This window comes from Parasteatoda tepidariorum, chromosome 8 (genome assembly GCF_982258835.1).
Source record: "Parasteatoda tepidariorum strain Cologne lab strain chromosome 8, Ptep-v5.0, whole genome shotgun sequence".
Classification (NCBI taxonomy): domain Eukaryota; kingdom Metazoa; phylum Arthropoda; class Arachnida; order Araneae; family Theridiidae; genus Parasteatoda; species Parasteatoda tepidariorum.
In genome coordinates this window covers 50,758,090-50,783,422 of record NC_141762.1, presented here as the reverse complement: position 1 = coordinate 50,783,422, position 25,333 = coordinate 50,758,090, and the positions used below count along the sequence as shown (strand labels likewise).

Sequence of the window (25,333 nt, the reverse complement as noted above, 5' to 3'; positions counted from 1 at the left end):
AGTGCGTAGGGTGAGGCTGAAATTTTGAAATAGAAATTTCGACCACTTTTTGATAGACTGAAGTGCTCAAATTTTTAACTGAAACTCTGGGCTTGATGACAATAAAAATTTTAATTGCTTCCTAAACTGCTATACTGTAAAACATTCCAGATCAAATTATGGTGAAAAGTTTCGGTACTTTTTACGGTAAAATCTATTTTTACTGGAGCCTGTTACGAAACAAAAAAGATCAGATATAACGTAATACAGTAATAATTACCTTCAAATCACTGAATTACTATAATTAAATTAATATTACTGCAAAATAGATTTTTTGCTGAAATGGATGATACATCCAAATAACTGTCACTTCTCCGTTATTTTACCCAGAAATTTTTACAGTGTAGCAGAATATATCATTAATTTGTCACGAAATAAACTTATGTAAGTTTAAAATTTTTATCATGTTTCAAGTATTAAATTATGCAAGATTGAACAGGATCACTGTATCAAAATCCGCCGAATCTTTTTGCCTAGTTAGTTATAGAAATTCATTTTTGCAACAGAATGATTAGAAATTTTGCCGAGCAAATTGCTTTAGTCTAACAAGTTACTGAAATTTATAGTTTCCATTTTAATACAGCTCTACTCGATTCATTTAAAATAAATAGAGCTTTCGATTTGAAGACTGTGTAATTAAAAAACTTCTAGTATTTATAGTAATTTATAGATACTTACGTGCCAGTTAGTTTCAAAATTGTCAGTGAAAAACATGTTGAAATCAGCACTACATAGAATATTGACTATGGGTTCACCTTCTGAACTGCGCATGTCTCTTGATTTCGTGTTTAAAAAATGAAGAAGACTCATTAAAACGGTGTGTATTGATTTTGACTGGAAGCCCATTCTTCTACGATCAAACTATCAAAAAGTGAATAAATCAGTATGCATTAAGAAAACCTTCATACTAATAATCAGCATGCATAAAAATCAACGCATTCATATAAATAATCAGAACACACAATAATTGTTGCTGTTGTTCTATGCCATTAAGGTAAAGAGGGTGTGATTCTTCTTGCTTACTAGTGGCACTGTCTATGGACAAGAATTCGACTTCTGCCACACGCATACGTCTCAAACCGTTCTTAGGGCTACATCCATTTATACATCATACATTCATACATCCATTCATACATCCATTCATACATCCATTCATTCAACCACAGATCGTAGTACAGACCTGAACCAGAGAACGATTAATCTCCAATTCAGTACCCTGAGAGGTATGATTTGTTATGGGAACATGGAAGACTTTGTGACCTGACCCGATAAGTTTAACATGCACAAGTCACCATTTACTATATGGGGAGTCTTCAGCAGGCGGGGATCGAATTAACCTCTTGGACATTGGCTCAACACCCTACCAACCAGGCTATCCCATCTCCACATTATAATTCAAACTTTTACATCAACAATCATTTTTAATAATTCTAACTTAGATCTAACTTTCATTATTAATAATTCTTAATCATTTCTTATATCAATAATCATTTTGGAATGCAATATAAACTGTAATAGACGATATTTATATAATATAAACTGATGTTTTTATCAAAAAAAAAACAATTAATACACAATTTTCCTAACGGCAAAGGACATTTTCATCAAAAACGTTGCTAACTGAAAAGAGCAACTAATTTCACCATATTTATTTTTCAAAAAAATGGTATCAAGAAAATTTAAAAGGGTTGCACTTCATGCATGATTTAATCTATTGTAAATGTAGTAGTAAATGTTAAAGGCACTAAGCGCATTCACTATTGCAATTAAAGTAACAGAATTTTTATTTTCCCCTCAAAACCACTAAATACTATTAAAAACAGTAATGTTTGTGTTCGTACTTATTATATAAAGCAAGGATTATTCGTGAAGTATTTTTAGATTTTTAAAAACTCCTCGTTGCAACATTTACGTATTTTTTTTAAATGTTGAATTAAACAATTACTGATGATCAAAAGCTTATTTTTTTTATTTGATAATTGTATTTTTTTTAAAGTTTATCTTCTCATATATTTTTCGAAATAATACTAAATTAACAATTACCTGTCATACAATACAGCACCAGGTCATTGATGCGATTTTTTTTAAAAATTTAATTCCACTTTATGCTATAAAACTATTTATAAAAAGAAAACATGTTTAAATATTTCATAATAAAACTCGGATTGGAAGTCACAAGGCGCAGATTTGAGTCATGATCGCTTTGAAGTTAAAAGAACTTAGCTGTTATTGTGAGAAACTGCGATTCGATCCTAAGGACTCTTGAAGTAACCTTTTTTTAAGCCGATTTTTCACCGAAAGCTTGTTAAAGCTATTATTTAAACATCGGTTAAAAAAGATAACCCAGTACTTTGTTCAACAATTAGCTACAGCATGCGTTTAGTGCTTCTAAAAGTACATTTACATTGTTATAATATCTATAAAATCACTTACGGTTCTGCATGAAAACAGTGTCATTTTTACCTGCAGTATTTGCATGAAAATCTGGCTATATCTATATTAGGGTTATATTCCGGTTCGTATCTGGTTATATATTATTTGGTTATATGTTATCCGATTATATCTCATATTAGACAGGGAAATAGTGTATTGGTGAGGCAGCTAAATTAGCCTCTTTTATTTGTTGAAACGTCGAACTTACTTTTAACTGTATATTTTTGAAAAATGAAAACCGATATTTGAGTATTCATCTTCAAAATCATTTGGAAAAAGCATAATCTTAAGGTTTTCTAAAAAATATAACCATAATGTAAGCACAGTGAAAAAACTCGGCTGAAAATTTTAATTTAAGTTGATTCTTGGAAATTTATTTAAATCTCTGTAATTGCAGATATTTTGAGAGTTTTATGCTTTTTTTTCCACTTTTTTAATTAATCAAATATTTTGTGCCTACAGATATTTATTTATTCAGTAATTCAAGTACAAGTCGAGTAGAAGCATGTGTTTTAAAAGTATCTTTTTCAGGATTAAAAAATTAAACAAAATCAACAGTTCAATGATTTTTTTACATTTAAATAAAGTTTCGAATGCTTAGAAACTTGATTGTGCAATTAAAATCAAGAAAAATGTGTTTCATACTGCACTACAGAACCCATTATCCGGAAATCAGAAAACCGGAAAACCAAAAAACCGGAACGAAATTTGATAAATTTGCACTCCATTTTTCTGAAAAAATGTTTTTTTCCTCATAAGATGTTAGGATTTTTCTTTCTTTTTTGAAAGATGTTATCATCATTTTGGAAATAATCAGTAGTGTATTACTTTATCGTTTTTTCTTCTTTTTAAGATTATTTCCAAATATTTTTTTTTTTTTTTAGTTGGGTTCAACAGGTAATTCAGAAAACCGGAAAAATCAGTTATCCGGAATGGCGATGGTCCCGATCGATCCGGATAATCGGTTCCCTACTAGTTACAAATTTAATAGAACGCGGTAGCCCAGTAGTTAGGGAATTGGACTCCGCTCCTGAGAGACCGAGCTTCGATCCTCTACTCCACTAAGACCCGTCAAGTACATGCGATATACGTGCTCGTAAAATCTGAAACATGAAAAGCCCTGTAGTCGGTCACTGAGTCGTACCGTAACCTGTCGTACCATGGGAGAAAGGATCTGAGGAAAATTTTCCTCTCCTTCAGATCTATGTTTAAACTTAGGAAGTGGCCTCACGAATGAGTGGCTGTGCCCTATATCCGTGGATTATTGGAGCTAAGAAGTATTTTATTCCCACGGTTGTAATAAATAGAAATTTATTGTATTTTTTTTAAAAAAAAACTTTTAATGATGGGTTACTTTTTCAGCGGAAATAGCTCGCTGATTTCCTCAATAGATGACTGCACTGGTTATCTCTGCTTATTAGCGAATTCTTCTTAAGTTTTGATGGTGTAAAACATGATTTGCCTCCAGGTGGCACCACTATTATAAGTTTTAAATTTCACAATAGTAATATTTTTCTTAAATTTTAATTATCTTTTTAAACTGATATGTTTGGATTGAATTATGTGTATTTAAGTTTATTTATATCTAATTAGTATTGTTTTATCACTTTTATAAAGTATTACTTAATTTGTGACTGTTTTTATCATGGAACTTTTTTTTTATTGTGACGTTCACTGATGTTGCGCTGCTGCTCGTATGAGAAAAGGTCGGTTTAAGATTCTTTCGCCTTGCTGTCACAAGGATAAAAGGTGGTGAAGAATGGCTGAGATGATGATGAGCTAAAGGCGGAGCCGCTGAGTGAATGAGCGGACGTTTTGAGTGAAGTTAGGCCGAAGCCGCTAAGTTGATGAATGACAGTGTTGAGCTGAGTTAGGACGGAGCCGCTAAGTCCAAATCTGTTTTCCTATCTGAGGCGTTCCGATGCTTGAAGTCTGTTGATCCACGGGTGCTTACTGCCATGTTAGAAGGAAGCCTGAAAAGAGTTTGAGTGCGCTGTCTATCAGAAACTGGAATGTTGACCTGATCCACGAGACTGGCGGCAATACCGGTGAACGTTCCAGGAATTTGGTCCGTAATTTGATTTGAATTTGTAAACTCTAAGTTCGATTTAGTACAGTTTCAAAAGAATACTTTACCTTGACTTTTTATTGCTTCTACTAGAATTTAAGATAAATGCGCCTTTTATTTTTAATCGAATTTACAGCATTTAGAGAATATTGTGATTTTTATTTTTAATTACTTTCAGTAGATTTTAAGATAAGTGTGCCTTTTATTCTTAATTGTTTTTACTGGATTTGGAATATTAGAATATTGAGGCTTATATGTTTAATTACATTTCATTGAAAATATAATTTTGTGTTGCTAAATTTTAAACCTGAAGTAACTAATGATTTGGAAATATGCGATATCTACTTGATAGTATTTGGAAATTATTTGAGTTCGTTTTTGTTTGAAAATTAGAGTTTTAATGAAATTGGTTGTAAATATTAAATGTTTCAAATAATTTCTTCGTTGATTTTTTTTTAATCTGAGTAACACGGTTACCAAAGTTAATATATTGATCACAGCACAACCCAAATTTTTGTGGTAACAGTGCACGGTGCTCTCTTGTCAAATGAAAAGTAGGGGAGAGTGGGGTCAATTGTAACATTTTTTACTTAACTATTTTTAGCTAACAAAAAATTCAATATATTATTAGTATTAATTGACAGACGAGTAAAGTAGACTATCCTCTACTAGAAAAAAAATAAATACCTGATTTTAAATATTATTATATTAGTTATTAACAATTTTTGACAGTCGTGCAGTTGTTACAATTGTCCCCATTTACGGGGTCAATTGTAACAGTTCATAAATTCAACTAAAACATAGTTAATTATACATATTATCATAGTTGTGATATATTTTTTTATTGATCAAAATAGTAGTGATATTTTAGGAGTAAAAATAATAATGAGCAGAAACCTAAAGGGTTAAACTTTTAACTTTAAGGGGTTAAAAATTTTAATTTATGCTGTGAAAGGTGACAAATAAATAATGCACATGCAACATAATATAAATGATACAGGAAACTATTGGTGGTTCTTAAAGAGTTAAGTAATGGTTTGTAAACATAAGATTATTTATTTTCAGCTGTTACAATCGTCCCTTTACTTATTGTTACAATTGTCCCCAAGACGCCATTTCAGCTTCATTTGTTAAAAACAATGCTAGTTAATTAGCAAAACTAATCTTTTTTTTTTATTGAAATGTTAATTAAAGTGTCCACTTACATATTCGGTTACTAATTTTTATTTGTTTAAACAAAATTACTTTGTTACAATATAATATTCTAATACCAAAAAAAGTACTTGCGTGGCGTGAAAATATCTTTTGTGATGTAACTCTTTCAAAAGTACATAAAAATGGTTGCCATCAGGGGTGTACATGTAGATTTATTAAATACACCTTGTGCGCCACCTAGGAACCAAATCTAGAACCCGACACTCGAAATTTTTGCTCTGTTACAATCGTACCCTGTTACAATTGACCCCACTCTCCCCTATACCTTCCTGAGCTAACTCGCCACAGGCTAATGACTGGAGCTTCAGTGCACAGCAGAGACAAGACACCGTGCACGGTGCACAAGAGAGCACCGTGCTTCAGTGCACGGTGCTCTCTTGTCAAATGAAAAGTATACCTTCCTGAGTTAACTCGCCACAGGCTAATGACTGGAGAACTTGGCTTGTCGAAATATCATTAAAAACAACAACACAAATTTAATAGTTTGTCTGATGCCATAATTGGCATACACATATTTATTTTCTATCTTTTAAAATATTTCTTATTACTTAAGCTGATTTCTATTAATAGAAGAATTATATTTAAAAATAAATCACAAACTTAATCTTTTTAAAACAAACATAAAATATTTATTTCTTCTCTTCCAGATCAATGTAACGGATACTTTTTTTATTTCATTACTAATGCAGACTTATATATTCACTGTCGCCTTTAATCGAAAACAAAAATCTATTTATAACTTTTTATTCTAATTTTCCAACGGCTAAATGTTTCGGTTGCATGGTTGTAATAATTCACATAAATTTGTTGGCGACTCGTGATCGCCAAGGTATTATTTTAACTCTATATTGATATGCTGGTTGGCCTTGTTTTGGCTATGCTATATTTTAATAAATCGCCAATTTTGGATCTCCTACCAATGCTTCTGTGTCCGCTGGGAACAATTTACAGGTACTTTTTAATTTGGCTTTTGATTAGGCAGGTCGTGGGGATTGTCTCCCATGGCCTGACCTATTTTAATATTACTATGCAAAACTGATTCAACTGAAATTTATGGATAATATTTAGTTTTGTATCTCGAGCTCTACAAATACTATACATAAAATAAAAGCCTTTTTATTAAATATGATCCAGTTCAAGTATTCTTTTCATCACCCTTCTGTTTTCATCGCAATCTTCAATTTGTCAATATCTTCAACTAGTCCACTATACCAAATACAAACTTCAACCCCACCTGAATATCCATCACCAATATAAAATGGCACCCCTGAATCTTCTTCTTTCTTCATAAAATTGGTACCCAGATTACAAATTCTTACACCATACTAGTCATTTTTATCAAGCAGACTATTGGAAAAAAATGCACTTAATGATTTGAATTGTATTTTTAATAAATCACAAAATATAACAGTAAATAAAATAAGTCAAATATTATACTTGAGTACCTCTTTTTTTATTTCTAACAGTTCATTTGAAAGGCACTGTGAGAAGTCTGGTTTATCCCATATAACTTTTCTTGTAGAACATACTATGCATTTTCTAGAGACTTGTCCTAAGCAAAAAAAGCAAAGGTGTTGTGTGTCATTTCTTCTTTAAAACGTTAAAGTTTTAAATTTTTAGCTTTCAAAATGATTTTTAAAAAAATATGACTTTAACCTTCATAGCCATTTGGACACATGTGAATATCAATCATACCGGCAGCAGTTGTCTTCCAACGAATACCGTGACTCTTATTTTGCTTGCAAGTTTTTGAGGAAAAATCTAGAAAAAAAATGCATTTTTAAAATCATTGCATTGATTTTCAAAGATTCAAAAATAAATGTTTGTTCCTCTATATGGTAGCTCTTCTCGTACCACAGGTCCTGGGTTTGAACCTCGGGCCGAACAAGGTTGACTCAGCCTTTCATCTCTTAAGTGGGTCGATAAAATGAGTACCAATCATACTTGGGGACTAAACACTGGGGGTTTCGCGTTCGATTGATCACCCAACAGCAATATCTGCTCCAGCACTCTGAGGCCAAGGTCAAGAAAACTGAGATGGGCAAAGTTGGTCTTGACCCTCTAAGGGCCGTCGCGCCTTTTAGTTTAACTATACTACCTTATTTATTATATGTTTGTAAATTTTTAAAGGTTATGTTGCTTATAAGGTAGGTAGGTAATTTAGTTACGTCACACTAGACCTGCACAATGGGCTATTGGCAAAGGTCTAGGAAACATCCCAGAGGATGATCTGAGGACATGCCACCGCAATTTTGATCTTCTGCAGAGGGGATGACTCCTCTGCTTTGGTAGCCTGAAGACCTGTGGATGAAGTGGAGCACTTTATGGTAGAACAGTTTAACGAGGACCAATATCGCGCACCTTCGATCTGTGCGCAAGCTGATCAAAATTGTTACGCACTCGCTTACTGATCGCAGTCACTGATACTTGACATCGGTGTTCTATTGGAAGCCGTGTCTTTACGATCAGTCCATTGCGGCACTATAAAGATTTAATAATAGATCTAAGCCGTACCTCACAGGATGCCCTCATAATTATCATTTAATTTCTAACAAAACAAAATTCCTAGTTGAGCTTGATTTCTTGAATTAAAATTTTATTTACACCAAAAAAATCAATATTATGTACAAATCTCATGATAGCAATTGGGTTGGTACTATTTAACCTTACTTTATGATCTCTTTAGCTTTTCATTTAAACTATCTCAAGCAACACGCACAGCATCCATGGGAAATTCAAGTCATACTCACTCTAAAACACTCCGAAATGGGTTAAAAAGACCCCAGACAAATCTCGTGGAAATTATTTATCAACCAAATATATATTAACTGAAAATTTAATATGTTTTTGTTCAAAACATTCTGCCACAAAGAAGTCATAATGGAGCCTCAAACATGAAAGATGCTTGAAGCGCTCAGCATCTGCTTAGGTAAATGCTAAGAAGTATCGCTAGCTACTCATTTACCATTGAATTTTTGGGCACATTGTAAAAGGATTTACATCTAAACAAAAAATATCAGAAAAAGTTATTTTAACCTATATTTAAGAAAAAATGAAAATGAATTCGAAATACATTTCAAATGCCAGTTAGGTGAAATTTAATGGATAACTTATTGTGTAGCTAGTTCACGATATTATCTAAGTTGATTTATTGAGTTGAGTATTTTTGAAGATTCTTTCTTACCCGTTAAAAAGAGAAGAATTATTTAAATCATGCTTTAAAAAACTTCAAAAGGAGAGAAGTTAACTTAAGACCAAGTTAACTTAAGACCTTTCCCCAGTTAAGAAAAAAAAAGAATAGGAAGAAAATGAAGATTGACAGTTATTTTTGAGACGAAAATCATCAGATATAAATTGATTCCAAAGAGGAAACTGTACAGAAGTAAGAAAGAAAACAAAAATACCCGGCAAAATACCAATAAAAGTTGAGAGTCTGAGCTATAATCTTTCGATATAACCAGTAGACTGTTAGAAATAAAGTGAAGACGATTTTCAAATCATGCCAAGTCTACAAAAAATAAAGATTAAGTTACAGATAAAAATGCCTTTCAAAATTTTTCTTATATGTCGCTGAATTAACTTAGTTTTTTCTTCACTTAAAAACTTTTTAAAGTATCAAAACTCGTTAAAAAATACCCATCAAGTCTGTACTTAGTTTGTCTAGAAGAAAGGTTTTTAATGGTTATTTTATCACATCCTATTGTGCTAGAAAATATTTTAGTGTCAAATAAAATTGTTTTTTATTACCTTATTTTAATAACAATTAAAAAAGAATAGCATAAGATAAGTAGTTAATTTTATGATATTTTTATAGTATTTTCAATCATTATAAAATTATACGCCTTTAAAAAACAAATGGAAAAATTTCGGATCAAATAAAAATCGATCACATCAAGGTGAAAAGTACCGACACTCACTGTTTAGGTACTTTTTACCACAAAACCCATTTTTTACTGGAAGATGCAAAGATACAAAAACTCTGATACGCCATATATTTCACAGTAATAATTACCACAAAATCACTTAATTAACGGTGTAATATATTTACGGTAAAAATGGATTTTACGAATGATGCACCTAATGTTCCGATACTTTATTCCATAATTTAATATGGATTTTTTACAGTCGAGTCGTGCTTTCTATTCTACACATGGTAAAATTAAAATGCTTCCTTACTAAAACCATAAGGATATTAGGAGAACTCACATTGTATTAATAATTAAAAAAAGAGTGATAACTAAGATATTTATAGATTAACAACTTCTAAGAACTTGATATATGAACTTCTTATAAATGTTTGCAAATTAATATTCTCTGGTTAGAATACTAAGATTATAATTTAAATTATGAATTAGAAGTTTTATCACATATTGTACATAATTATGGTCAATATATGGCAAAACTCAAATCGAATACTTCTACGAAAATGCCAAATGATCTGACTCTAAGCTCTTTGGCGGTCAGTTCTAATAAGATATCCAGATATGTTATGCCTATTTTTCTTATTAAGAATTAATAATTTACCTTTACTTTCGACTACTGTTACGGTACTTGAACTACGTACAGATCCTGTTGGTGAACGTACGATGCATGAATAGTTCGCAGAGGCTGATACATTTCGGAGAATTATTCGTGTCCCCACAGGAAATAGATCTTCAGCTTTCTCAGAATCGTATCTTGAAGAAATTTCTGAATCGTTCTTTCTCCAAGTGTACAGAAAATCTCCCTCAATATCATCTTTGGAAACGCAAGTAATATTGGCAGAGTTTCCTTTACGTACAGTTAGTGCCAGTGGTGTCACCAAGGGTTTTGTGAGTGGCTTTATAGTTATGTACACCGACAGGCTTTCATCTTTCTTTTCGGTCTTAGAAGTGCAAGTAATAGTCCCTAAATAAAGGTAATAATATGCTGTAATCCAAAATGGGAGAAATAAAAACACACTGTAAAAAATTCTGGATCAAATTACGGAGAAAAGTACCGGCAGTCAGGATGCCGGTCTATTTTTACTAGAGCGTGTTATGGGATAAAAAAATATGATAATCCGTAATTTTTTACAGTGATTACCGTAAAATCACTGAATTGCTCCAATTAAATAAATAATTGCAGTAAAAATGACGGCATAATATTTTACAGTAAAATTGATTTTGCAGATGCTGCATCCAAAATAACGCTACTTCATAGCGTAATTTGATCCGGAATTTCACACAGTGTAGGTGAATGTAACCTATCATAAACCTGACTGTATTATAGGGCAACCTCTATCAACGAATATCCGTGAGTTTTCACTGCTGTTAAGAAACGGAATTTAATCGGAACGGAATTTAATAAAAAAAAACGGAAATCCTGTTACTTCATGGCGTAATTTGATCCTGATTTTTTCACAGTGTAGGTGAATGTAACCCATCATAAGCCCGACTCCATTATTGGGCAACCTCCATCAACGGATATCCGTGAGTTGTCAATGCTGTTAAAAAACGGAATTTAATCGGAACGGAATTTAATAAAAAAAGCGAAAATCCCGTTACTTCATTGCGTAATTTGATCCTGATTTTTTCACAGTGTAGGAGAATGTAACCCATCATAAGCCCGACTGCATTATTGGGCAACTTCCATCAACGGATATCCGTGAGTTGTCAATGCTGTTAAAAAACGGAACTTAATAAAAAAACGGAAATCCCGTTAATTCATAGCGTAATTTGATCCGGAATTTTCACAGTGTAGGTGAATGTAACCTATCACAAACCCGACTGCATTATTGGGCATCCTCCATCAACGGATATCCGTGAGTTGTCAATGCTGTTAAAAAACGGAACTTAATAAAAAAACGGAAATCCCGTTACTTTATAGCGTAATTTGATCCGGAATTTTCACAGTGTAGGTGAATGTAACCTATCACAAACCCGACTGCATTATAGGGCATACTCCATCAACGGATATCCGTGAGTTGTCAATGCTGTTAAAAAATGGAATTCACATGTTACAAATGACATATAAAACATGATAACATATAAAACTGTGTTTAATCACCCTTATTTAGCTATACTAATCATGATCTTTTTATAACAAAATTTACGAACGTATTAGATACTGTTTATTAGTCGATACCTCATTTTTAAGTTGCATAACTTAAATGACACTATGTCTGATTTAATAAGAACCAACACATAAGAAGTAATTAAATCGAAACTAGATGAAACGTAGTCCCAATCCAATTTCTAATTTAATTCTCCAGATTTATCTAATTTATTCCCGTAAGTTTTGATGTAGTGCACGCATTAAAAATCTCAAAGCATTGGAAATCGCATGAAACATTGGTGTAATCATTCTCTCGTTTTCGAGTTACGCAGACTATTTTTTTAAACAATTTCCTGACTTTTAAGGTGATATTTTATTTAAAACTAGACTATTCATAAAAAACTATTCATCGAAACTTTCTGTCTAAATAAATACGACTGGTTTCCTTCACAGAACCAATAGCTTTCTCATTTTGCATCATTTTGTATTTTTCCAAACAATTTATAAATGAAACGTCTATGTCTAAGTATACTTAGTATGATAGGTAATAAATACATAAACAAAAATCATAAAATTACAAATGAAGTGCCGAATTGAATTGGTAAATATTAATAGAACAACGATATCAATCATCTTCTAATACAATTGAAATCGAAATGTCCATACAAATAATTTTTAAGAAATATCGTGAATAAACTAAAATTTGAACATCTTATGAGCAGAAGCAACGAATAAGGATATTTTTTTTTGTTGTTTAAGAAATTACATGTTTTTTATGCTTTTAAATTTTGTGATTTTAACCCTTTTGTAATTAAAAAGATAAATTATTACAAAAGTTGAATCAAGCTAATCCTAAAGCAAAAAAAAATAATAATAAATAAATAAAATTTAAAAAAAAATTTAAAAAATTTAGAAATCACCTGTATCTAAAGAATGAGTTCTATCAAATCCGAGGAGGTATGTCTCTCGCCCATAAGAGTCTCGAGGTATTGTAAGATTCCACACTCGACCAGATGTAAGTTTAAAATTAATGGGGTATCCATCTTTCAGCCAAACCACATTGACACTTGAATCATTGACAACTATGCAAGCAATTAGTAATGGAACACCTTCTGCAATGGGCATAGGATCCGATATCTCAAGTCGCCAAAGGCTGGCATCTGTTACACGCAACATGAATGAATACAAATTTTATAAAAAAGAATTATTATGGAATCTTCCTAAGGAGGCACTATTATAGAAAAAAAATATAATATCATCTAATAACACTGTAGAGTTTGCAAAAAATAAACGAAACACCCCGAAAACCTTTTGATTTAATGATCAGACTTAAAACATATTGGGACTTAAGTTCTAATGGTACGAGTGACTGACCTCAAATATGCTAATTAGTGCAGATGATAGTTCATGTTACGAAACCAGACATAATAAAATACTTTCTCTGAATAAATGTCCTTTGTTTCAACGGATTCGGATTCCTGACCTCCAAAATAAGGGTAATAGCCGCGATCTGAGAAATATGGTCCGAGAAGAGCAGTCGAAAATTTGAACTTATTGTTAGTTTTACTTTTTGCGTTTATCCCCAAAACTCGAGTAATTTTAATACCAATTTAAGAATGAGTTTGAGCAAAATTATGAAAATCATTTATCCGAAGATAATTTTAAGTAAAAAGTAATTTTTAATAGAAATGTATTATGTTGTTTAATAATGGGCGAACAAATTTTGATTTGCAAGCTATAAAAATTTTTGCAACATTTTAAAGAATATAATTTTATGAAACAAAATACAAAACTAGATCGAAATTGGCCGAATTGTTCGTGAGAAATAAAATTTAAAAAAGATGACTTTTCAAAACCTCAAAATCTAAGGATTTAAGGCAATGATGGCAATGATGGATTTCATTCACATTTTGTATTTTGTCTCATGAAATTATATTCTTTAAGATGATGTAAAAAATTTGTATACAATTCAATATTTTTCGACTGTATAAAATAAAATAATAAAGGAATACATTATTATTGAAAATTATTTTATTATGAAATTATCTTTGGATAAACGAATTTTATATTTGTTTTCAAACAATTTTTGATTTAGTCAAAAAGTTCCTCAGACATACTGAAATATGGAAAAAGTTACATAGGCATTTAGAAGTCTAAACTTTCGAACACTCTCTTGTAAAAACTAATGGTACCATATTTCCAAGACTGCGGCAACCCCTATATTTTAATAGTCAGAGATCCTAATCCATCGATAAAAACGAATGCTTCAGGAAAAGTACGTTTTTGTACTTCTATTTGTAACTTAAAATATCATCTGTACTTACTAATCAGTATATTTAATTGCACCCCCTCAAAGCATTAAGATTAAGTCCAAGAGTCACGTTTATTTTTTTGCATACTGTCCTTTTGATGAAACTAAGTGGTTCTTAATAAACCAAAAGTGTTTGATTAATTTATCAAAACCAAAATAGTTCAAATCGCGACATTCTTACAGGCGATAGCCACCAAGTTTAAAATTAATTCCTGTTATAGAGAAAATTTAGAAAAAATTTTGACAGTTGAAATATGTAAATTAAAAAATCTTTCACAATACAGAACTTACTTAAACAGAAGATAACTAAAAGAAACATTGATAAAGTTAAAGATGATTAAGACGTTTTTATTTCACTATACAATAATGTAATTTTTCATATTAATTGTCCCATAAATGAGTGAGAATGAAATAACAGAAATAAATAAATATATTTCAGAAGCATATACTTACCAAATTCATTGCAATTAAAGTTTGGATGTGTGATACTGTAACTTGAAAGTGTGTGATATAACGTTTCATAACAATTCATTTCCGCTAAAACGGAGCCTGTGAAACGAAAGAAATATATATAAATTTCCCATTCAAGAAAAACTTAAATGTTCTTAAAAATATTAATAAAACAATATTTGAAACAAAAAAAAATCATTTTTAGTGTTATTTCATTGCGTTTGTTGAGCCAGACCATTTGCTTTCTCATTAGTTGTAGCTTCCTCACATTTTGCACCAGTATATCCAGGCAAGCATTCACAAGTACGAATAGAAGATCCAATGTAGTATCTGGAAAAATAAAACATGTTAAAGTTCGAAGTATATCAAAATATACTTATATAAATATATTTTGTTGTTTTCTCTAATATGTAAATATATAATATTCTCTAGTAATATGTAGAAAATAATATTCTCTAGTGTTATTTATTCATTCTGATTTTGATGAATAATTCCGGATTTCAAAATTTCAGTTCTCATTTCCGCACACTTAGTTAAAAATGCAAAACAGAAACGTTAATTCAACCAAATAAATATTTTTTTATGTCACGTTCTAAGATATCATTATAAAATTACCAAATATTACCACATTTACTAAATTTCATAACATGTTCTGAAACCTTATTTTATTGCTAATCTCACCAAAACCATTATCAACGCAGTGAATTTTCTATATTGTGATAGTTTTGATTATATCAACGAGGAGAAGCTGGCAATGATTGTAAAACTCTTTTATCAGAATGCTTTTAAATGATTCTGTTATTCTTTTATATTTTAACAGTTACAACGCCACCGAAATTTCAAAGAATTTTTTTTCGAAGGAAATCTTACCCGCATGATCAACATAACATGCATTTGAAGATTCATCCAGATTTTTTCAAGAATTGTAGCTACGAGAACACGCAGTCTTATAATGGTTGATTGTAATCAAATCTTATGCAATATCAATGATGTCATGGTTTTAATTATACTTTATGCAATTTTTATAAAAATATCATTTGATAACTGGAAATATCATTTCAAACATATGTTATGAGTATTACTATTCTTCTTCTTTAAATATCTGGATGAAGTATATTTGATTCGCACATTAAGAAAAAAAGTTTGATTGTAACTACCAGAATATGGTAAAATTTATCGTATTCTGACTTCTTTAATGTGTTTCTGCTTATTTTTAGCCAAGAAACATTGTAAATTCTACTGGAGTCATACAAAAATGATTTTGTTAAATGAATAATAAATATGGTTTTATAATATGTATTTTAAAATGTGGTAATTTTATAATGATACCTTAGAGTGTGATGCATAAAACATGCATTCAGTTAAATTTACTTTTCTGTCTTGAATTTTTCACTAAATGCGTAGTAATAAGAACTATAATTTTGAAAATCATTATGTCCCTTAAACCATTACCATATGAAAGGTTTAAATACCGTATATTTTGGGTTTTATTACTAGAATCACGGCGGTTTTTTTACTTGAAATGTCATCACCTTGCAGTACGATTATTTTAAAAGACTTTTTTCCCCGTGCGTAATTCAAGTTTGAGAACAAAAAAAGTTGTATTTCATCACGTGAACTCATCTTATGCAAGAGATAATAGAAATTATAAACAGTTTAAAATCTTGATGAAGGAGAAAAAATAAAAAAAAATACTTAAACTGTTTATATAATTTTTTTAACTATTGATTTGTCTGAAATGCTTTATATTTCCAAAGAGGGAAAAAAACTAAGAAAAAGTATTAAAAAATTACGTAAAAAAGAGGAAAAAAAGAGTATACCCCAAGCTTCTATAACGGACGTTTTACAAAGGTTATACAAAAAATGTCCCAAGTTTCGAAATCAATTTAAACAAACTTAGATGTATTTTCAGGAACCTTGTTTGATTAACTAGCAATTATTTTTTTACAGCAAATCATAAAAACATAGTTTCTTTTAAAAACTTTTTTTTCTCTTCACTCTTAGTGTCACATATTTAATTAAGTACACAACAGAAAATTGTATGTTATTATAGAAAAAAATTTTATTGATAAAAAAGCTAGCGTTTATTTATTTATAAATTTTTTTTGTAATTAGAGCAAGAAATATTTTATATCACTATATTAAAAACAGTATATCATATGGCTGCATTCATTTGCACTCATTACATTTATTTTTTTACTTTTATAATTTTCTTTTTTTAATAAAAAACAATCATTGTGACGATTTTCAATTGTCTTTCCGTTTAATCTATGCTTAACAATGAACTATAAAAAGTTTAGCTATTTGATTTCCAATCATTGAGTTAGCAGGTAATTATTTTTTGAAAAAATCCATGCTTTATTCTGCATCTTCTAAAAAACAAGACAAGATATGTTACTTAAAAAAATGGGTTTTCTTTATTTGACTGAATCAATATGTTTCTTTGAATTAAGAATTATTTGATAAGAAAAAAAGGATAAAAACATATTGTTTTTGCATTGGATACAATTTGCTTCAAGATAAAGTACCTTTTTATGATTTAATCAAAATAGCAATGCAAAGAAATTAATGAAAAATAAAACTTTTTTTGATCCCAAGTTACGAAAAATTCAGAAGCTCTTTGATCATCTTACAACATGAATTTTATATGTAACGAAGTAAATTTGGGATATTTTTTCTTCAAATGGCGGTATTTTATCAACTTAAGAAAATTACAAGTTAATTAATTCATTTTTAATTTAATGTACTATTATCAAAATATTTCATAAAATTAGGTGCTTAAACACAGATACCAGATGTATGAAACATAACCAAAAAGCTGTTGCATAAAAATAAAGTTTCTTCCAAGTATCAGCAAGCTCCATTTCTGATACAGTGCGGTAACTTTGCGTATAAACTTAATGCAGCATACATTTAAGTCAGCTTGATGTCAATAATGCAGCTCTTTAATTTAGTGACAGAAAAATATTGCTAAATTAGAAGAAGCATAACTACATGCTAACTTAGATGCCATAGCCTACATTTTCTAGCAATGCAATATACACCCTAGATGCTATTGTTTAGTTATACAGTGCGAAAAAAAATAATAAACGGACCACCTTGAATAACTTTTGGTCTAATAAACGGATCTTCCCGTTCTTGGATTCTCTATAGACATCCCGTTCAAGGACTCTGAATAGACATGCCTTTCTTTCCCGGTAGATTGAGATTTCTGACTCTCAAAAAATAAGGGATAGCCGCAATCTGGGAAATATGGTCCCAATAGTTTGATCATAAGAGGGATCCAAAGTTTGGATCCCTTAATGTTATATTCCCGTTTCTCAGTATTTCTCAGGACTATACAAACGATGTCAACCACGTTTATATTTTGCCACGGAAAACTACGTACTTTGAAATGATGTAAAAAATTGTATACCTTACAATTCAAAATGTTTTCGACTATCATTAAATAAAATAATAATAAATTTTTTTTTAAGTAAAATTAGTTTCTTTGCATGAAATTATCTTCAGATAAACGAGTTACATAATGTGAAAGAAAGTTTTCAATTCACATAAAATGCTCTCGAGCTGTCGCGAAATACGCATAAAATAAAATTAACATTATGGGGTCCAAACGCTGGCTAACTCTCCTGACCAAAGTATGTGGACTTAATGGTCAGAAATCCGAATCTGTCAAAAAAAGGTAAGTTTATTTAGAGAAAGTACGTTTTTGTGTATGATTTCATAGCTTAAAATATCGTCTGCGCTCATTAATTAGCATACTTAAGATCACCTCCTCAAGCCATTAGGATTGAGTCCTAGAACGTAAAAATCCGATCATTAGATCAAAAGTTATTAAGGGTGGTCCGTTTTTTCGTGCACTGTACATTTTCATACGAAAACCAGTTACTTCACCTCATGCATACACAGGCCGATATATATTGCTTTAAAAATAAAAATGCATAGAAAGAATTTACTATACCAATGTGTAAGATGGAAAAGTAAAAATTACATTGAGCAGTTACTTGATTGTGACCCCCTGGCAATTTCATGCAAATGAGCTATCATCTCAAAGTATAGCCGCGAGACAGCTAGTGTAGAATCAAATATCTGAAAAATATTTTTCGGTATGCTTTTTATGCTCAAGGTTATTTGAAAAGAACTAGATACATCCTCTAAAGCTTTATGGCAATGTCAAGTTCGACCTTCAACATGATAATACATACCGCTGATATTGAAGTTGACTGATTTGAACTTCACTTCGAAGTTTTCGTTTTTAAAATATCCACTTTCCAATTGTTCTAATTCCGCCAATCTTAATTCTCTTTTTTTTAAAGTGGTTGGAATAACGTTTCGACACACTCTCTCGTGTCTCATCTATTGGAAAGTCCTCAAACATCCTATCAGCATCTTTTCGATCCCATACAATAAATAATGAATTCCGCATTAAAGGCAGAAGATGCCAAAGCGAAATATTGAGAGTGGTCCAAAAAATGGTTGCATGGTGTGGAACACTAAATTTAATACAAACCTTAAATTGCAGTAAAGGTTAAAGAGACTTTTCTTTGTCCTTGTGTATAAAAACAAGCATACTCGAACTTGCTAATAATTTTGAAATATAAATGAGAAATTATGACCTGGCGGGATAGCCTGCTTGGCAGGGGGCTAGACTCACGTTCGTGAGAACGTTTAAGAGTTTGAACGGGTTTTAAAGTTTGAATTATTATGTGGGGCTGGGATAGCCTAGTTGGTAGGGCATTGAGCCCATGTCCAAGAGGTGAATTCGATCCCCGCTGTCTGAAGACTCCCCATATAGTAAATAGTGACTGGTACGCGTAAAATCTGTCAGGTCCTTCACGTTCCTATAACAAATCAATACCTCTGGGGGTACTGAATTGGAGATTGATCTTTCTCTGGTTCAGATCAAAATTACGATCTGTGGATGAAAAAATGGATGTAGGGTGCGCTCTATAAACGGGTGTGACGTATGGGTGTGGCAGAAGTCGAACTTTGGGCCACAGATGGCACCACCGAAAAACAAGATCAATCGCCCCCCATCTACCTTAATGGCCGACGGCAACAATAACAATGACTAAATTATGACTTACCGACAGGTACCTCCATTTTGACAGACGCCAGATGTAGCAGTTGGCCCGCAATCATCATCATACTGACACTCATCTCCAAAATGATTCGCAAAGCACCCGCAGCTGTAATTATCGAAATCCGAAGAGGCCAGACAATAACCAGTGAAGGAACAGTGGTGATTGATGCAAAGATCTTCTCGAATGCTCTCATTCTTTTTAATCAATTCGTAAGTAATATTGAAACCAAATACATCAATAAGATGTTCTCTGACGCGGAGGTGGATGTTGTCCAGGTTTCTTACTCTCATATTTAGCACCAGAATTCTTTGATTGCTGACTAGGTAAGTGGGTTCGGAACTAGCACTAATAGCACCAAAATCTAATCGACCTACACCACTCCTTATTTCTCTAACGTAGTGACTATATTCGGTGGCAGTGAATCCTTTCTTTAGGTAGAATTGTGTGAAATAAACTGCCACTTTGGTGTCAAATGGTGCTTCTATTATCCATTGGCAGTTGATCGGTGTTGGGAATGCATTTGGAAAGTTTGGTGTAGAGATGATTCCTTTCGGTTTTGTGATATGGAAATTGCAGCGAGTTAAGAATGTGTATTTGACTAAGAAACCTTCAATGAGTATAACGAAAATAACTGGTTTTGTCAGTTTTGTTGACATTTTAACTAATGGAATCATAGAAAACAGCATTGTGAAGCAGGTTTCTGTAAAAATAAGAATCAAATGAATGAATTATTTTTTTTATCATGATCACATGTTGGTACATCATTATTTTTAGAAAAAATGTATTATAAAACTTTACATTGTTTAGTTTTTTTTTTAATATTTTTGACAATATTATCTTTAGTCATGCCTCAACTATTAATGAAACTTTTATAACTTTTTTTATAAAAAAGATTAAAATATTCTCCTATTTGATTTAAAATTAAAATATCTCATCAGCAGTAGAGAAAAGATGAAAAGTCGTAAACATTTAATTGCTTAGAATGTTGATTGCTGAGCAACCGATTAATGGTCGAAAACTTTGTGAAATGCAAGTTATACCAATTTTTACTTCAATTTTAAACTGCGTAATTTGAAGTGACAAAATGAAAAATTTTAAAAAAGATTGTCTGAGTAGTTGTTTAGAAATGAAATTTTATATTTAAGAAGCGCAGAAGATTCAAAAACTCTATTCTACAATTGTTCAAGTACTCGATTTCGTTCAAGTTTTGAAATTTGTTGTTGAAATTTGCATACTTTAAAATTATGTGAAATTTCATGTGCCCTAAATTTGAAAATTTCAATCTTTTTCAAATAAAATAACTATAAATATTAATAAATAATTATTATCAATCGTGTTTTACCTTTAGATAAAATACTTTTAATATTGTGCTCAAAAATATTTCGATTTACTTAAAAAGTTAACGAGACATTAAGAAATATTCTCACAGTAAAATTAATAGTAAAGTGTCCAAATTGTTTAGAAAAAAAAGTTACCTTCATGTTTTGATAGATAAAAATCGAAATCTGTCAAAATATGTATGTTTATTCAATGAAAGTACCTTTTTGTGTCTAATTCTTTAACTTGATTGTTAATTTTTGCCGTTTAATTAGAGTATTTTTTGTTACACTTTTAAACCATTAAGGATACGACAATTTAGAAGGACATTTAGAAGGGGACGTTTGTGAGAATCTGATCATAAAAACAAAAGTTATTCCTGTTGATGCTTCTTTTGTTCTCACTGTGCGAACTGCAGTAAAAATTATCTTATAAAATAGGCTATAACTTTATCTCTAGCTAATAGAAGTTTCGTACAATATTTAAAGGCCTTAAAATCTATTTAGAAATAAAATTTTAACTCACTTGATTTGTTACACTTTTGATGCTTTTCTTATTTTTTATACTATGTATTTAACCTTTTATTGAGTGTCAGAAATGGAAAGATGCATCTCATTAATGCAACATCTTTTATCTTTCTTTGATGATCATCAATTTAATTAGAGGTTTGAGTTGAAACGAATAATTGCGTGTAATAGTAAGACATATTAAATAAATAATCACAAGAGACAAATGCTTGACTATAACTTGATTAGAAAACTTCAGTTGCTTTAAAAATATACTGATTGAGAATAAAACAGTCAACATGCTTCAAGCGCACAAGAATAGGCACCCATTTCACGTCTGACAAGTCTTGAAAATGGGTGACTATTTTCGAGCGCTTGAAACATTTCAACTGTTGTTTCTAATCTGTATATATTTGAAGCGAATAAAGTTTTTTAATCAAATAATAGTGTGTTATATAAGCGTGGTGGCTCAGGGGATAGATCGTTTACCTCCCAATGAGGCGAACCGGGTTCGAATTCCAGCAATGTCTGGTCGATACGAATTGCACACCCGGCTTGCACCAACCATAGTGGTGACGTGAAATATTCTCAGCGGTAAACGGATCATTGGCCAGAGTCCCCTTGCCATCGTGCTAAGCGTGAGAGGTTTTCGTATTTTTCCCCTCCATGCAACCCAAATGTGGGTTAATTCCATCAAAAAGTCTTCCACGAAGGCAAATTTCACCCAATACTTGATCCAGGCGTTCTCTTCTGGATTAGGGCCTGGACAAGGCTACAGAGCTAACATTGGTAGCCGTAAACTCAAAATTGGGCTGGCTGTTCATCGACGATTTTAAGAAAATAGTAGGGTATAGTTTCCTTGATTGCAAGAATATAGGAAAAAAAGCATTTAATTACCAGAACAGAAGAGAAATTTAATGATCTTCAAAGCTCAAGTTTGGTAAAAATTTGGTCATCCACTTCTAATCAGCATTTTTCCTTGATTATAATTAATGGTTTTCTTTCATGTGAAAAAGTAATTAAACAATACGAATCAATACGAATACGAAGAAGAAGCATAAAAAAAGAAATTACTTGAAAGAAAAAATACACACAGCAGAAAAAAAATCTTTTTTTATCAATGGATGATGTGAATAAATCAATATTCCTTAATTTATCTTAAAAAGAACAAATAATTTTTTTCATTCCTTTTTCTTTTCTTTTTTAAAAGATAATTCTACTTTATTATTCTAAAATTTTAATTATCATACCGTATTGTTGTTTTATTCATTTATTATTTTAAAAGATGGATTTGAAAGGACTTTGAAATAAGTGAAAAAATATTTTTATGAATGTCTTCAGTTCCGTTTTGCAGTTTACGGATAGTTGAGCAAAAATGAAAATAAATTTTTGCAAAATATACAATTTGTAGGCTAGTGCGAGTATCACATAAAAAATCTTTGCAAATCTTTATTTATCACTCAAAGAATCTTAGTAAATTATGCCAGATTGGGAAGAATGTGTTTATGTGTAGTCTCGAGGCAAAACTCTTAATAGTTATGCAGCAAATAAATAAATAAGGATGAAAATGTAATTTGTCACCTTTCACTTGAATTGCATGTTTAGTCTTCGGTTTTAAAATAAGCGATGTTATGTTCTGCTTATTGCATATTTTAAGAGCCATATTTTGATATTTATTTCCATAATTAACGGATAACGAGCTCAGAAGAATTAATTATTACATGGGGCACACTGCTAGAATTTTCATTCCTAAATTGCGGTAAAAAACCGGCAGCAGTCTGTTCATCCGATTATAAATTTTGAGTTGAAACGAGAGGAGGACGCCATTGGATGGTGACGCTTGAGCCGAAGAGCTTTAAGAAAGTCATGAGGCGTGAAGGAGGGACAATTGGATGGAAGCCTTACAGATTCAGCGAGTAAATACGACCGCTCAGGTGTTACAAGTGAAATCGTCTCGGCCACATGGCCAGAGATTGTAGCCAGCCAGAGACGTGCTCCAGTTGCGACAAAACAGGTCACCGAACGGATTCCTGTCAAGGAAAAAGAAAATGCTTAAATTGTAGCTTTGCCAACCAATGGTATGGCTCGAATTTGAAAACCGATCACAGCGCCACTAGCAAAAACTGTGCGTAGTATAAGCGAGCAGTAAAAGGAATGCAGCGCAGAACCAACTATTGGGACTGAACCAAGCCAACAAACGGAAAACGTGACCTTGAACTAAAGTGACTCCAAACATCTAGAGAGACCTACAGCTCTTTGTGACCCGCCTAGCAGGTCGGCTTCGACCTTCGCCCTGTAATGCTTTGATTGTGTTCTAATGTTTATCTTGTTAATTGTATTTTTATTAAAAGTTTCTGGTTTTGGCAAGAGGCTCGCACACCTTCTCGTTGGAGAGTGATCCATGCAGGGTGGCTGCAGCACTGCTGTCGGCCCACCAAGTCCTATGGCCTGCAGTCGGTCTGGCGCTTGCGCCTTCGGGGTTTGGCGGGGGCTTCCGGCCTCCTCTGCTTGTCGACGAGATTTTGGTGCTTCTTGTCCTGCGTGACTCCTTGGGGTTTCCCTCGTGTCAGCAAATTGTCTCTCGAACCGGTCGTGGTTGCTGTCGTGACTGCGAGACATCAGATTTTGACGTATGGGCATCATTAGCCCGGGTCGCGACACAAGTTTCCATCCGATTAACCGTAAAGTTTATGATTTGGAAATTTTTCTTACTTTTACGGTTTTGAAACTGTTAACAACTGGCACGGTTAAAAAAACATGAATACAAAACTAAACGGTTTAGTGACCGTTTACAAATGCATAAAAATAAAGTTTCCAAGCCATAAAAATTAAACTGACATTGAAGGTCTGTAAATGTTGTATGGATGAAAGATAGTTTCATATTCTAATAGTTCAGCTACACCGATTGAAGAGCACAGAATACTAGAATCTCTTCAAGCATTGAAGAAATGAAAGAAATATTATAGCATCAACGCAGGTATTCAAACCCTTGTTCAGCCGGTTATTAAAGTGACCGATTCTCAGCTACATTGTACCCAGCTGCACCGAAAAAGTGGCTTTATAAGGTGGGTCTAGTTGGCGCGAATAATCCTGGTTGTTAAACCGTATTAGGCAGAAACAATCAGTAAACATTTTTTCTCACACTTAGCAGTTTGAATATCACTTTTTTACAGTTATTTGATTGTTTTGGTTGAATAGGGTATAACAACAATTAAATAAATTGCTATTCAACCATTTTTTACTCGAAAATTCTAACAAAGTATTATAAAGATATTTAAGATTTTCTACGCATGACAGTATTTTTAAGACTAAAATTAATTCCTCTTTTGATTGTATCATTCAAATGAATTCTAATGTATCATTCATATGTATCATTTCCGATGTATCTTTCATAACGAAAAAAAAACGCTCAAATGTTTAAAAAAAAACACTGAATGTATTTAAAATAATAATATTAGTAAGTTTCTTTTGACAGATATGTAAAAATGCCACAATCCTCTAATAATTGTAATTTATTTCGGAGATTAAATTTTTCTTTGACTATATTCGTTGATTCTACACTTAATTAGAAAAGAAGAATAAGAATTGCACAAAATAAATAATTTAAGCCCTTTGAATATGACACGATAAGTCAAAATAAATGATAAAATCAAACAGCAAAGATTAAAATGCTATAAAAATAAAATGTATAGAAATCACATAAAAATGCCTATTAGTGAAACTCAAATTAGTATATAAAATAAGTAAATATAACTTTTTAACGAGTAGTAAAAATAATTTAAAGATTAATTAGTCAATAAGTCATTATTTTCTCTAAACTTTTTTCATTGATTAAATTTCTGTTTACAAAATTTATAGGACTATCCCTCGTCTATGAAGTCAAATTTGCTAAGCT

General features: G+C 31.5%; 2 protein-coding genes across 2 annotated transcripts in view; both read right to left on the bottom strand.

Annotated features, from left to right (window-relative positions):
- The window catches only part of LOC139425704 (uncharacterized), a 29,837-nt gene extending 15,132 nt beyond the window's left edge, over nucleotides 1–14,705 (bottom strand). The window contains exons 1-6 of the mRNA XM_071181409.1: nucleotides 14,535–14,705; nucleotides 12,691–12,930; nucleotides 10,280–10,642; nucleotides 7,412–7,516; nucleotides 7,201–7,307; nucleotides 718–900 (exon numbers count right to left, since the gene is read on the bottom strand). Of these exons, the coding sequence (XP_071037510.1) occupies nucleotides 718–900; nucleotides 7,201–7,307; nucleotides 7,412–7,516; nucleotides 10,280–10,642; nucleotides 12,691–12,930; nucleotides 14,535–14,613 (1,077 nt within the window). The 5' untranslated portion in view covers nucleotides 14,614–14,705. The remainder of the gene's footprint in view (nucleotides 1–717; nucleotides 901–7,200; nucleotides 7,308–7,411; nucleotides 7,517–10,279; nucleotides 10,643–12,690; nucleotides 12,931–14,534) is intronic.
- On the bottom strand, nucleotides 14,620–20,313 carry LOC139425705 (tolloid-like protein 2). The gene is made up of 2 exons (XM_071181410.2): nucleotides 19,619–20,313; nucleotides 14,620–14,861 (listed from the first exon to the last, which is right to left on the bottom strand). Exons 1-2 carry the CDS (start codon nucleotides 20,299–20,301, stop codon nucleotides 14,744–14,746), a joined length of 801 nt encoding a protein of 266 aa, XP_071037511.2. The 5' UTR covers nucleotides 20,302–20,313; the 3' UTR covers nucleotides 14,620–14,743.
- Nucleotides 20,314–25,333: the final 5,020 nt, after the last annotated feature.

Excerpts from the sequence above, each read along its gene's own strand:
- LOC139425705 (XM_071181410.2), bottom strand. The coding sequence starts at position 20,301 with ATGCTGTTTTCTATGATTCCATTAGTTAAAATGTCAACAAAACTGACA. Across the intron at positions 14,862-19,618 it reads CAAAATGGAGGTACCTGTCG|ATACTACATTGGATCTTCTA; the intron begins GTAAGTCATAAT and ends TTATTTTTCCAG.